The sequence below is a fragment of the Xenopus laevis genome, chromosome 1L (assembly GCF_017654675.1).
Source record: "Xenopus laevis strain J_2021 chromosome 1L, Xenopus_laevis_v10.1, whole genome shotgun sequence".
NCBI lineage: Eukaryota > Metazoa > Chordata > Amphibia > Anura > Pipidae > Xenopus > Xenopus laevis.
This window is the reverse complement of record NC_054371.1, coordinates 98,016,927-98,032,874: the sequence shown is the minus strand read 5'-3', so window position 1 is coordinate 98,032,874 and position 15,948 is coordinate 98,016,927. Positions and strand designations below refer to the sequence as shown.

The 15,948-nt window shown below is 37.2% G+C and overlaps 1 protein-coding gene across 22 annotated transcripts in view; it reads left to right on the top strand.

Annotated features, from left to right (window-relative positions):
- Nucleotides 1-15,948, top strand: part of LOC108711853 (receptor-type tyrosine-protein phosphatase S) — a 554,677-nt gene that overhangs the window by 231,370 nt on the left and 307,359 nt on the right. For 15 of the 22 annotated variants that reach the window (XM_041560819.1, XM_041560807.1, XM_041560795.1 and 12 more), the window contains exon 7: nt 478-666. In XM_041560819.1, the coding sequence (XP_041416753.1) occupies nt 478-666 (189 nt within the window). Of the gene's footprint in view, nt 1-477; nt 667-6,843; nt 6,853-15,948 lie in introns of all 22 variants that reach the window. The other 7 variants (XM_041560777.1, XM_041560762.1, XM_041560744.1 and 4 more) reach the window with 1 other exon arrangement.

Sequence of the window (15,948 nt, the reverse complement as noted above, 5' to 3'; positions counted from 1 at the left end):
TGTAGTCCTATAGCCTTTTTCATTTTATCCGAAAGGGAAGATTTTGAAATCTTTGTTTAGGTAGCAATTACCCTATCTGCAAAAGAGTGTTGGTGTTCTCCCTATGTCTGTGTGGGTTTCCTCTGGGTACACCAGTTTCTACCTTTGCTCCAAAAACATACAGACAGATTTCTGATAAAATTTAACTACTGTGTGTGAATGTGGTGAAGACTTTAAGCTCCACTGGGCAGGAACTGATGTGAATAATGTTTACTCTCAAAAACAATGCTACGTGTTTCAACTTCACATAGATAACAAATATAGATAATAAATAAAAATACTAACTATAGTAATACCAAAAATACTAAACAACATCTAAATTTCAGTATAACTGTGGGTGCGCCATTTTGTGTAAAAAAAAAAAAAAAGTGTTGTAGGAGCTGCAACCTGTTTTAATTTAGAAATCTGATCTACATAATTTATTTCTTTCTTTAACAGAGGATCAGCTCCCTTCTGGTTTTCCAAACATTGATATGGGGCCTCAGTTGAAGGTTGTTGAACGTACAAGAACAGCCACCATGCTGTGTGCTGCAAGTGGGAACCCTGATCCTGAAATAACTTGGTTTAAAGACTTTCTTCCAGTTGATCCTGCCAGCAGTAACGGGAGAATAAAACAGCTACGATCAGGTAACATAAATAATCATGACATTTAATAGAGTGATTTTAGTCACAGGTTTTACAGAAAATTGATATAGAGAAGTAAATTAAATGAGAAACTGAGAGGGTTAGTTTTTATCGTACTGGCACACATAACTCCTGAAAATGAGTTCCTCTTGCCTAAGCTTCAGAACGCAAAGTAAATAAAGAAAAACACATTACTTGCAGCAATCCGAAGCTTATTCATGGGAACATCTCGATTAAACCTAATCACCACAAATAATGTGTTTTACATGCCTCTATTTAAAGCTTAGGCAACGGGAAGGCATTCTTAGGTGACAAATAACCTTATATGCCAGTACCATTAGGGTTGCTACCTTTATTGGAACAACTTTTCTTAGCTACAAGAGGGTGCCTGTTGACATCATAAGGACCGGGAATGGGTGCATTCAGGTGGGAGGTGGGCTTATTTGGGGCCATAGGTGGATGGATTTGGAGCTGTGTGTTAGATGTGTGGGGATAGAACACTTGGAAGAGTGACAAGTTTACTGGCAAGTGTATTGACAATAAAATTGTAATAACAGCCCTAGCTGGGGATTTGCCAGCTAGGCTAGTGAAACCTGGTGGCAAACTTTATTAGTCTTTAAAAATGAAGTAGCAGAGCGATATAGGGAGTATAGACCTGGAGGGGTACCTTAACATATATAGGACTGATTCTGCTTTAGATTCTGCTTTAGAGTATGAGCAACAATTATACTTTGTAGGTAAGCAGTTGAAGTACATAAAAGTTTCTGTGACCTAGAAATCTTTAAAGTAAAATTGCTTTGGTGTGCCAGGTATAACATTTTTGTTGTAAATGGAATATCTGTTTAGGATATTATAACTAGCTCACACTGAAAGTATTTCAGGTATGAAATATCATATTTAGCTCAAGTCTACTCTTTTGTATAGATGACTTTTTCAATGCAATGCAATTTTAGGAAGGTTATAAAAAGGTACAAGTAAATGACAGATAGTTACATAGTTACATAGTTACATAGTTAAATTGGGTTGAAAAAAGACAAAGTCCATCAAGTTCAACCCCTCCAAATGAAAACCCAGCATCCATACATACACCCATCCCTACTTTTAATTAAATTCTATATACCCATACCTATACTAACTATAGAGCTTAGTATCAGAATAGCCTTGGATATTATGTCTGTCCAAAAAATCATCCAAGCCATTCTTAAAGGCATTAACTGAATCAGCCATCACAACATCACCCGGCAGTGCATTCCACAACCTCACTGTCCTGACTGTGAAGAACCCCCTACGTTGCTTCAAATGAAAGTTCTTTTCTTCTAGTCTAAAGGGGTGGCCTCTGGTACGGTGTTCCACTTTATGGGTAAAAAGGTCCCCCGCCATTTGTCTATAATGTCCTCTAATGTACTTGTAAAGTGTAATCATGTCCCCTCGCAAGCGCCTTTTTTCCAGAGAAAACAACCCCAACCTTGACAGTCTACCCTCATAATTTGTCTTCTGTCCCTCTAACCAATTTAGTTGCACGTCTCTGCACTCTCTCCAGCTCATTTATATCCCTCTTAAGGATTGGAGTCCAAAACTGAACTGCATACTCCAGATGAGGCCTTACCAGGGACCTATAAAGAGGCATAATTATGTTTTCATCCCTTGAGTTAATGCCCTTTTTTATGCAAGACAGAACTTTATTTGCTTTAGTAGCCACAGAATGACACTGCCCAGAATTAGACAACGTGTTATCAACATTGAACCTCATTTTCCAGTTTGCTGCCCAGTTTTCCAGTTTAGACAAATCACTCTGCAAAGTGGCAGCATCCTGCATGGAACCTATAGTTCTGGACAATTTAGTATCATCTGCAAAAATAGAAACAGTACTTTCAATGCCCACCTCCAGGTCATTAATAAACAAGTTGAAAAGCAAGGAGCCCTGCGGTATTCCACTAACAACACTGGTCCAATTAGAAAATTATGTTCTCTTTAGATTCATGTAAGGTAAGGATGTCCCTTCTCAGACTGAAAATAAGTAAACTATTAATTATATTGTAAATACTTTACTGAATCTCTCCTGGAAAAAGCTAAAAATGAGTTGGTTGCAAAGGTTGAAGAAGCGTTATCTTGAGTAAAGGGGTTGGTGAGCAACATATTGGGGATCACTGGCATAAAGCCATGCCCTGTTGCCTGTGGTAAATTACATGAAGCAACGCCAATGGATGTGGGAAAGCAGGAATTTGTCAGGGCCCTCACATGTTTTATTAAATTAAATGGAGTATTTTGTACTAGCAATATCTGTGTAGTACTAAACAAAGCCCAGGCATGGATAAAACATGTTACATGCACTAAGGCACAAGTAAACCTTTCATATTCAAGAAAGAACACAGACAATAAGCATCAGTAAGTCATAATATACTTCTCAATTATATGTTGGAAAGTGAAAGGTTATCATTAGTGCAATGAAAACCTTAAAAGAAGCAGCACTAAATATCCTGTAGCATTTCCATCAGAAATGTAGAAGGAGAGGGATGCAAATGAATTTACATTCTCATGTGTAGTACAATTTAATTAATTTATTGCCCTACGTTCTGCAGGTTGTCTGTGCATTCAAGTGGTAGAATGGGTGAGTGACCTAGGTACATATACCTGGACTTACCACTGAGAGAAACAACCCATTTTCAGGTCATTATCTTAGAAATGGTTGAGATTTTTAAGTTCTTTGAATTATGCTTTCAAAAACTCCAATGTATGATATTTATTAAGCCTGAAAAATGTATGTAGAATGTTGGCATTTAAAAGCTGCTGAGTTCATGTAAAGTCAATGGGAGCAGTCTATGGCAAATTTACATTTCCTCAGTACAAGTTTTCAAATTTTTGGATCCAGTGAAAATGAGTACTAATTAGAGGTATTCAAATTATTAAATAGATTGTTTTGTATTTGGCTTTTTTAGTAAATAAGCATACACATACATTTTTTTTTTATAAATGAGATAAATGACATACACAAATGCAAATGTTGATAAATAGTTCCCTCCAGACTGTGCTATATAAAAAAAAATGTAAATTCTGTAAATTTAAGATTCTGTAAAGCGCGTTCATGGCAGCCACCTTCAGCCACTTCGGTAGTCTTCGTAATGAGCAATCTTTGTGAGTTTCAGCGCATGTGCAGTTTTCGCAAAACAGGAAATTGCTCCAACTGTGCATGGGCCGCTACACCGGTCTCATTCCAAAGATTACCGAAGAGAAGAAGATGGCTGCTGTGAACTCGGCTGTTCAGAATCTGCATGGAGGGAAGAATAACCCCCTCCTCCCCTTTTAATACAGCTCAAGACCTTGTTTGCCTTTGAAGCTGCTGACTGGCATTATTTTCCATTATGACTTTGCCTAGTGCAATCCCATTAAGGGTATAAGTGGCTTGCATATGTTTAATTCTCAAGTGCATGGCTTTACATTTATCAGCATTAAATCTCATCTGCCAGTTGGCCTCCCAGATTGCCAGTTTGTCTAGATCCTGCTGCAAGGATGCCACATCCTGGATGGAATTAATTGGGCTGCATAGTTTGTGTCATCTGCAAAAACTGAAACTTACAATACCTTCCCTTAAGTTTAATTAACAAGTTAAAGGGATACTGTCATGGGAAAACATGTTTTTTTCAAAATGCATCAGTTAATACATTTTCAAAAGAGCAAACAGATTTTTTATATATTTAATTTTGAAATCTGACATAGGGCAAGACATATTGTCAGTTTCTCAGCTGCCCCAGTCATGTGACTTGTGCTCTGATAAACATCAGTCACTCTTTACTGCTGTACTGCAAGTTGGAGTGATATAACCCCTCCCTTTCCCCCTCCAGCAGCTCCCTAACACAAGATAACAGCTGCCTGGTACATATACTGTAAGAACAGCACTCAATAGTAAAAGCCAAGTCCCACTGAGACTGATTCAATTACATTAAGTAGGAGAGATAACAGTCTGTTCATTTCTTTCCCTCTCTGCCCTGTTCCCTTAACCCCCTCCCTGCAATGTTATTTTTTCTCATTCTCTGCCCTGTTCATTTAACCCCCTCCCTGCACTGTTTTCTTTTCTCTCCCTCTCTGCCCTGTTCATGTCTATCCGCCTCCCCCCCTCCCTTCACTGCTTGTTCCTCTCCCCTGTCCTGCTATGACTGGGGAAAAAAGAAAAGCAAACTGCTGTATAAATAAAACATAAACTGCTACTAAAAGTATTTTATTATTTTCTAGGGGCAATGTGTATCAATGAGTCCGTGTAAATACCATAGCCCTTTTCTACACAGTATTATGTTGTATACAAAAAGCAATCAACATCTTTTGGGTTTTCCTTTGTAACTCCCCGCATTTGTTATTATATGCTATACAATTCCAGAACATCAGATGCATTTATTCCCTTGCAACTCCCTGCACCTGATCATAAATTGTTTCAGAACAGCTGCATTTATTCCATTGCAACTCCCTGCACCTGATCATAAATTGTCCCATAACTGCAGGAATTTATTCCCTAGCAACTACCTACATCTAAACATAAATTGCTGTGTGTATTCCCTTGCAACTCCCTGTGCCTGACCATAATCTGTTCCACAACAACAGCTGCATTTTTTCCCTTGCAACTCCCAGTACCTGGTCATAAATTGTCCCAGAACTGCTGCATTTATTCCCTTGAAACTCCCTGCACAGTGCTTGTATAACTTTTATAATGTGATAGAGGCAGAGAATTGCATAGTTTATAACAATGCATTATGGACAATAGATTATGTCAAGTTGGGCATGTACATGTTGAGCATGTAAGGTATATTGTTATAAGTGAATGATGAGGCAGCAGCATAAGACAACTATGTGCAGGCTGGAAATACACAGGACAGAGGGTGGGAGGGGAGGGATCCCTGCAGAGTACAGCCTGTCAGTCAATGCTTTGACCACTTCCTGTGGAAGATTGAAGAGACACTCCCAAGCCTCATTTCAGCCTAGCTTCTGACCAGTAAAGATCTTTCTGCAGCTCTGATATAATGACATTTTTAGGAGGTAAAATGCTTTCAAAACGTTTTTCTTTTTGCATCATTTTGTCTCCTTTAAACTTCCAATTTGGAAAAACTGTAAATAAATAAAAGACAGAAAGTAATTGAAAAAAGTCCTTGTGGCGAACAATCTGAAAACAACTCAGCTGAAAAAAGTTTTGGTATGTAAACAACCCCTTTAAAAACAACTCTCTGTACCGGATCCTGTAGACCGTTTCCTATCCATGTGCAAACAGTCCTCAGTTTAGAAAGCAGTCATTTTTCTGCACTGTATCAAATGATTTTTCAAAATCCAAATAGATCACATCCACTGCTCTATATATAGTTCTGTACATGTTTCTTTTTTGCCAGTGTCTTGGCTTCTAGGGACATTGACCTAGCATTTGGAATTTTGCTACAGTTGGATCAAAAAAATGTGTAGGCACATTGCCTGCTGGGATCAGTGTAACTTACTGGTGGAAAACCACCTTCCTACTATGCAATGTATAGGTTTTACCAGCAGTGATTTACCTTCAATCCTGCAATTTTGGCCATTTTTAGCCCGCATTGGAGATTTGGTGCAGGTAACAAAACATGCCATCTGCTATAGCCCTAAACTATTAAAATTTGATACATTAGTTGATCCCCTACTGAGCATGCTTCCTAAGCTTTGCTAGTTACCTGTTAGAATTGATACATTTGTTTTTTATATTTCTCTGATGTCAGTCAAATATCTAACAAATAGTTAGACAGCAAACTGGCTTACTGCCCTGCTATTGGGAAAAATGATAGGGATGAAAATTAATATTTTAGAAAAGTAAAATACGGAAAACCAAATGTACTTGCAGAAAGTCCTTATTTCTGCTGTACTGAGCCATATAATTGTTTGTCATAGCTTGAAACACATTTTTTTTTATTCATTGAATATCCATGAATCTGCATTATTTCATGATATGTTGAATAAATCTAAATACCTTTAGAGAAATATTAGAATGTGAATTGATAGGATGGCATTTAATATTGTTCAGGGAGATGTGCACATATGTGTTGTGTTCTAAGACATTCTTATACAAGTCTCTGAATTGTGAAATTTCACATTTTCTGTAGTAGTTATCCATTTGTTTGAACAGAGAATTGCTAAACATGTTTTTTCTTCCTTTGTTCCATTCTTTTTTTTAACACTCAGAGACCTTTGGTAAGTTGGTGATTATATTGCAGACACAGCTGAGACTAGTTTACCTTCCTTAACTAATTCTAACAGCTTTGAAATGCATGCTTTGCATATACTACTAACCAATTTATGGCCAAACAGTAGAAGTAACATAAACTACCTTATAACTAACCTCCTCATTAACAAAAACCTAGTGGATTATAAATATTTATATTAATTTTTATTCCCACCCATATATAATTGTAGAAAAAATTCCTTTAAGAGACATGCAGCATTCTATACCAAACACAAGTGGTGGTTCTTCCAAGTAGCAGCAAGGAATGTCATACTTTCAGATATGAGAAATGGAAATTGCCTATTATTGACAAAGCTCCAAAATATTATCCATGTTTTAAATGGAATCTGGAAAAAAGGAAGTAGCACAGTCTGCTATTTCTTTGCATCGGTACTTGCATTTCCAAGTCGCTGGTGATTGCCATGACAACTCAGCTCCAACAAACAGGCAACATTAGTGAGTAAGAGAGGACCCTTGCTCTCTTGCGAATCCAAGGTTTTATAAGAACCTTATTATAGTGCTTGATGATGAGCATTTTAGGGTTTGGAAATACTTGTAGGTGGATCAGCCTTTAGTGTTTTTAAAAAGGGCAATATACACCTTCAACAAATACTGTAAAGGAAACTTCTGTTAAACCAAATGTTCTACCTGTTTTTATTTGTAAAGCACAAATATATTATTGTTTGGCTTTACCCTCACCTCTACCTGGGAACATAAAGAGCTCCCTCCTATCTCCTAATAACTGCTAGTGTTAGGCTTATATTTAATTATGCAGGGGATTTACTCATGGTAATCTCCTCCCACAATTGTGCTAAACAAAAGCAGTAGGTGAAAATCATTTAATGCAGCATTGTTATTATTATTTAACATGAATGTTTATTGCCCGTTTAATGAACACTTTTTTTCTTTCATGGAAATTTTCCATCAGTGTATGTGATTCTTTAGACAACATTATGACCCTCTTAAGTGCCTTTGTATGCATGGTAAAATTTTTCGTTTGAAGGTTACATATTAATCAGTATAGGATGCAGGTTTCTCAGCTTGATCAGAAACTTGCAGCACATAGGTTTAAAGTGAGACTGCTATTTACCCAAATTCTTGTACTAAACCATCCTCAGAAATGTCAGCCTACATCTGCCAGCTGTTTTTTTGTGTTCTCTTAAGTATGATCCTTACTTTCTCCTCTCTTGCCCCTTTTCTTTAAAATACAATCCTTTACTTTTTTTCTTTCCATTATCTAATATTGTTTTCTTACTTGTAGCCGCCCTTGTCCTGGATTTTATCCAACACTGAACTACTTCTTCTTTCTAGTTAAATTGTTCATGATCTTGTGCCTTTTGTTGTTGGCTTTGTTTAGCTTGTCCCAGGAACTGAAAAGCCAGTTGCTCCTTATTTTTTTAGTTTTTGAGCTGTGTAGACGATGGTGGGTCTATCTAATGCAAAATTTAAAATCATCAAGTTTATTTAAACAGATAAGTGTTATCAATAGGTAATCCAATATAGGTTTCTGTATGTACTATACTTTATATTGTAAATATGTATGACTAAATGTATATAAATATAGATGGATACTAATACCACCATCCTCTATTCAGTCATTCCCATTATTGTTGTCTGTTCTCGCTAGTGGTCAGAACCTATGTTTTTCTTTTATTTTATAGCAGATTCTCCTATATGCCTGTATCTTCTGCAGTTTTACTAGTTTTGTAGTGTATTCACCTATAAGCGTACATTCAGCTTTATTACCAGTTGGCAGATTATTTGCAGTTGGCCAATAATTATGATATATATTTCTGTAGTATAGCTGCTGTCTTTTTGTTGCAAACAGAAGCATTAGATAATAACTCCTAATTCTATAGCTTCTTGCAATGCCTGCTTTATTAACAGCCATATGCTTCTTTTTTTAAACTAGATCCTAACAATAAGTAATTCTTAACCATCATTAACTAGTACTCTAACACAATAACCCTACATTTTTTTTCCAAAATGTTGGAAAAGGTTTCAAGTCATTTACCCTACGACCTGAAAATGGCAATTAACCTTTCCTTCTCCTTTAAGAAAAATGTTAAAGTACATCATTAAACCAACATTTTAGTATACTGAATGAATATCCAACTTCGTGCTGAACAAAAGGAGCATTAATAAGTCCTATGTGTTTGTTTCAAATGTATCATCATTACTTGTTGGTGAAAATGTAACAATATAAAAGTAGGAACATAACTGAATAAATGTCTGAGCAAAAGAATCCAAGGAGAGTATTAGGAGCGTATGACAAGTGCAATGGAAACCAGAACCAATATAGGAGTTTAATAAGAGTTAGAATAACAGTAACTACTAAGCAGCAGCAAGCGACACATCACATTTTCTCAGCTGCTCGATGCATAATATTTATTTTATAAGCAATACCTGATAATTTGCCTGACCACCTCAGCCAGTCAGTAGTATGCATGGTGGAATTTAAAACAGAAGCTTGCTGTTACTAGTAATATTAGTGCCTTTGGCCCGGGGGGTAAGGGTCATATCCACTAAGTATAAATTAACCCTAGCAATGCCCATATGTGTAATGGCCACCTAGACACACACACACACATAAAGGGATGAGGTTTGCAAAATAAAAGTCTTAAGGTGGCCATACACGGGCCAATAAAAGCTGCCGACAGACCAAGTCGGCAGCTTATTGGCCCATGTATGGGGCCCTCCGACGGGCTTTCCTGATGGCTATCTAGGCAAAAGTAGGCCAGATGTCGATTGGACAAGACTAAAAATCCTGTTGAATCGCGGCCGCATCTGTTCGTCGATGCGGTACCGTGTTCCGACTGCCCATTACCCATCGTAAGGATCCATAGCAGCAGTGCTATGTTTAAAGGGTTCAGTTTAGAGTGAAAACACAACTTGCCAGATTTGTCCCATTTAATTCTTTTAATACTGGACAATGGTTCATGGTGGAAGACAAATTAATTAAATCACAAAAAAGCTTTGCAGTGTGTGATCAAAATAGACAAAGAGCTTACCAGTCATTTTATGGGGTCTGGGTGCACATCCGCCAGACCTACAGCTTGAGGAGGGAATTCATGACAGAGAACATTACCGCAGGCATTCAAAGATCTTATGAAAGGACAAATTAAAAGAACTGCAAACTTTATTATAAGTAATACCCTTAAGCGTGCAGTGGTCACTCAATCATAGGGTGAACAAAGCACACATGGTATACAGAATATATACCTACATTGCATAAATTCTTCAGACATGTTCCCTTATTCCATCTTGAATTTAACATTTGTTCACGTATGCATACCTCCCAGCGTTTCAAAAATGGAAAGAGCAACAAAACAAGATCTGGTGCATGTAGCCCAGCAAATTTTGCTTGACTATGCCCATTGTATCGCCACACCCCCTAAATACCATGTCCATTTTACTAAATTTGGCAGGTTATGGAACGTTTGATCACATTTCTGGGAGTTTCAGGGCAATGTTTTATGTTTTATAATAGTTTTGCTAATAAAGATGCATTGCCCTTTAAGCTGCGAGTCTCCAAGAGAAACTGCGGGCTGAGCTGTCAAAATCGGGACTGTCTTGCATTCTTTTAATGTTCTTGATATCTGACCCACACTCTATTTGCCACATTTTATACAGTTAATAAATAACGTTGCTGGAATTACAATTAATATGCTGTGTAATGGGATTGCTCATTCTAGTCAAAGCGTGCACAAAAGATGTAACTACAGACACATAAGCAAAGGTTCAGCACCACACTTGTACTGCATGTTAACCATAAAGAGACCTCTGTGGATGAAATCCTGCTGGGTGCAAGAATGTTACCACGAGTTCTACATTTTCTTTTTGTAAGCCTTCAGCTGTTTTTTACAATGTTTATCAAAGATATTCAAGAAAAAAAGGAAGGTTTTGCATCTCTTGCTCTATTCTGTATTCTCCTTTCCCCTCTTCTCAAATGGATTGCCTGAAATAACAATGTATATTTCGAACTTTGCTATCCACCTTGTACTTATAAAAATGTTAATAAAAACCATTGAAAATAAAGATCTTGAGATCCTCATGTGCTAGAATATATGTAATAAAATGCAAACAAACTAAGAATTAGAAATAAATATACTATTGTACATCTAGCAGCGAGAAAAACCCAATGTGTTACAGGTTTAAATCACGCAGTCTCTTGCTTTTTCCTATTAACTACTGTTATTCTCTGTTAACTTTTCTAAAGTGGTTATGGTGCAATGTCATAAGCTTGTTTTACTTGTTATAATGTAATGTTAAGAAAGGTCTTTGGGAGGACTGAAATATAAGTTTAATCCTTTTGTTTATTTTTGGATGATTTATGATTTTGAACTCTAGCACCTGGGCATATTTTTAAATGAAGTGCAGCCTTACTTGTTGTGTGTGTGTGTATATGTATATATATGTATATATATTGCAAGTTGTGCTTCTGTTTGGCTCTCCTCTCAAAGCAACTCTTAAAAGATCTGAAAACAAAGATTGTTCAGTATAATGGTTTAGGGGAAGGCTACAAAAAGCTATCTCAGAGGTTTAAACTGTCAGTTTCAATTGTAAGGAATGTAATCAGGAAATAGAAGGCTGCAGGCACAGAAAAAAATACAGGAGAGGCAAATGCGGAGGGTTGTGAGAATGGTTACAATCCAAAGATCATCTCCAAAGACCTGCAAGAATATCTTGCTGCAGATGGTGTATCTGTAAATCGCTTTACAATTCATCACGGTTTTCACAAGAACATTTGTATGGCAGGGTAATGAGAAAGAAGCCCTTTCTGCAGTCACGCTACAAACCGTTGCTTTTTATATGCAAAAGCCCATTTAGACAAGCCACAGTCATTTTGAAACAAAGTGCTTTGGACTGATGAGACAAAAATGTAGTTATTTGGTCATAACAAAAAGCGCTTTGCATGGCGTAAGAAGAACACTGCATTCCAAGAAAAACAACTGCTACCTACTGTCAAATTTGATGAAGGTTCCATCATGCTGTGGGGCTGTGTGGCTAGTTCAGGGACTGGGGCCCTTATTAAAGTCGAGGGTCGGATGATTTCAACCCAATGACAACAAATTCTTCAGGATAATATTCAAGCATCAGTCACAAAGTTAGTTAAGCAGGGGTTGGATATTTCAACAAGACAATGACCATTAACACAATTCGAAATCTACAAAGGCATTTATACAGGGGGAGAAGTAAAATATTCTGGAATGGCCGTCACAGTCCCCTAAATTGCATATCATCGAAAATCTATGGGATGATTTGAAGCAGCTGTCCATGCTTGGCAGCCATCAAATTAAACTGAACTGGAGAGATTTTTATGGATGAATGGTCAAACATACCACCATCCAAAATTCAGGCACTCATCAAAGGCTGTAGGAGGCATCTAGAGGCTGTTACATTTGCAAAAGTAGGCTCAACTAAGTATTGATGTAATATCTCTGTTGGGGTGCCCAAATTAATGCACCTGTCTAATTTTGTTATGGTGCATATTTTCTGTTAATCCAATAAACTGTCACTGCTGAAATACTACTGTTTCCATAAGGCATGTTATATATTAAAAGGAAGTTGCTACTTTGAAAGCTCAACCAATGATGTAGACAGAGGATTGCTCTCACAAGACTTAAAGTTAAAGCTAGCCAAAATGTTAACTTTTTTGCTTTAATAAACACGAGAATTTTTGCATTTAAAGGGGACCCAGACATAAATGGCTGTATAATAAAAGTCCATTTCAAATTAAACAAGAAACCCAAATTCTTTTTTTTTAATTAAAGCATTCATAGCTGTTGTAAACTCATTTAAAAATCTCAGCTGTCAATCAAATATTGCCTGCCCCTCCTCTATGCCTTCTCTTCAGAGGAGAGTCAAAAAGAAGCACAACTTGCAATTGGCCACCGTACTGTGAATACTGTACTTTTTCTCATGATTATACACACCTGCCTATGAAGTTCAAGGCTTAACAAGCTAAGCCAACCAATTTGGTGTTGCCAGTAATCAGTAGTGAGGAGTTACATGCATTGAAATTAGCAAAATTACAAGGGTACCCACATTTTTGCACAGCCAGTTTGTTACATTTGATTTTATTTCATACAACTGAATACTGCTTCACTAAAAATCTTTCTTTGTTCAGAGAAAACCCCAGTTCTCCGCTGTTCCTGGGAAATGAAAGACATTCCACTGTTTGTGGTGTGAGTGCAGAAAGTGCTTCTTTCGCATCACCTTGCCATACAGATGTGCAAATTGCACTCAATTGTAGAACGATGTACAGATACACCATCTGCAGCAAAATGTTCTTGCAGGTCTTTGGAGGTGATCTTTAGGTTGTCTGTAACCATTCTCACAATCATTCACATATGCTGCTCCTGTATTTTTCTTGGTCTGCCAGATCTGGGTTTTACAGCAACTGTGTCTGTTGCCTTCCATTTCCTGAATATATTCCTTACAGTTGAAAGTGACAGTTTAACTCTCTGAGATAGCTTTTTGTAGACTTCCCCTAAACCATGATACTGAACAATCTTTTTGAGAGATAGATATTTTGAGAGTTGCTTTGAGGATCCCATGCTGTCACTCTTCAGAGGAGAGTCAAAAAGAAGCACACCTTGCAATTGGCCACCTTACTGTACACCCTGTAACTATTCTCATGATTGGACACACCTGGCTATGAATTTCAAGGTTTACCGAGCTAATCCAACCAATTTGGTGTTGCCAGTAATCAGTATTGAGCAGTTACATGCATTCAAATTAGCAAAATTACAAATTTTTGCACAGCCAGTTTTAACATTTGATTGAATTTCATACAACTGAATACTGCTTCACTAAAAATCTTTGTTCAGAAAACACCCCAGTACTCAGATGTTCATGGGAAATGAAAGACATACCACTGTTATCTTTTTTGTTTAAAGTGGAGTAAATTATTATGCAGGCTGAAAGGGGTTCCCAAAATTTTTCGTATGACTGTATATACTGTATACACACACAAGCAAAAAATTGTTGCATTCTGTGGGTCATCGACAAATTAATAAGAATGGTCATTTAATCACATGCAGAGTCCAACATTTCAGTCACTACAGTACAACTGTTTCATATTCCTTTGTTGAAGAGCCACAGAAAACAATTTTTGCGTGTGTTTTTTTTAATGTATATATGTATAGAATTGTCCAGGACTCAATGTGAAATGCAGTGTTGTTGATACTCAAAGAGAAAATATACGCCTTGCTAACCGCTATAGTAGTTTGCATTATTATTCTTATCCCTAAGAGATTATCCTTAGAAGAGTGAATATATTTTATTGTATCACATCATACCTAGAGGAACCTTTCTCGAACAATTGACATAAGTAAGCATAACTAGTTTAAATACTTTATTATATTTTTTGTTGATTTTTTTGTAGGAAAAAAGCACACTAATAAAATTATGATGCAAATAGACAGATACATTAATTAAAGGCATAGTATACCCCCTTGTTCAACATGATTTCAATAAATAGGTTGATGTATTTTTTACCTCTTAACTATATGGAGAAAGTCCAAACGAAATGTATGGAAGGTTTCAGTTAAAAGGGAAGGTTGATAATTAGAATACCAATTCCTGCCTCTTTTAGTTCAGCATTCACCTTCCAATGAGGCGCAATCCATCATGACTATATATAGGACAAATTTGCTCAGTGCTGTAGGAATCCAAATCATTTCTTCCTACACCAAGACTGTAGCCACACATTAGGCTCCCACTATCTTCCTAAAATTGCACATTACACACTTTACTTGAATACTTTACCTTAAAGGGATCCTGTCATCGGAAAACATGTTTTTTTCAGTTAATAGTGCTAACTCCAGCAGAATTCTGCACTGAAATCTATTTCTGAAAAAAGCAAACAGATTTTTTTATATTCAATTTTGAAATCTGACATGGGGTAGACATTTTGTCAATTTCCCAGCTGCCCCTGGTCATGTGACTTGTGCCTGCACTTTAGGAGAGAAATGCTTTCTGGCAGGCTGCTGTTTTTCCTTCTCAATGTAACTGAAGGAGTCTCATTGGGACATGGGTTTTTACTATTGAGTGTTGTTCTTAGATCTACCAAGTAGCTGTTATCTTGTGTTAGGGAGCTTTATCTGGTTACCTTCCCATTGTTCTTTTGTTTGGCTGCTGGGGGGGGGGGGAAGGGAGGGGGTGATATCACTCCAACTTGCATAGTTACATAGTTAGTTAAATTGGGTTGAAAAAAGACAGTCCATCAAGTTCAACCCCTCCAAATGAAAACCCAGCATCCATACACACACCCCTCCCTACTTTTAATTAAAATTCTATATACCCATACCTATACTAACTATAGAGTTTAGTATCACAATAGCCTTTGATATTATGTCTGTCCAAAAAATCATCCAAGCCATTCTTAAAGGCATTAACTGAATCAGCCATCACAACATCACCCGGCAGTGCATTCCACAACCTCACTGTCCTGACTGTGAAGAACCCTCTACGTTGCTTCAAATGAAAGTTCTTTTCTTCTAGTCTAAAGGGGTGGCCTCTGGTACGGTGATCCACTTTATGGGTAAAAAGGTCCCCTGCCATTTGTCTATAATGTCCTCTAATGTACTTGTAAAGTGTAATCATGTCCCCTCGCAAGCGCCTTTTTTCCAGAGAAAACAACCCCAACCTTGACAGTCTACCCTCATAATTTCTTCCGTCCCTCTAACCAATTTAGTTGCACGTCTCTGCACTCTCTCCAGCTCATTTATATCCCTCTTAAGGACTGGAGTCCAAAACTGAACTGCATACTCCAGATGAGGCCTTACCAGGGACCTATAAAGAGGCATAATTATGTTTTCATCCCTTGAGTTAATGCCCTTTTTTATGCAAGACAGAACTTTATTTGCTTTAGTAGCCACAGAATGACACTGCCCAGAATTAGACAACGTGTTATCTACAAAGACCCCTAGATCCTTTTCATTTAAGGAAACTCCCAACACATTGCCATTTAGTGTATAACATGCATTTATATTATTTTTGCCAAAGTGCATAACCTTGCATTTATCAACATTGAACCTCATTTTCCAGTTTGCTGCCCA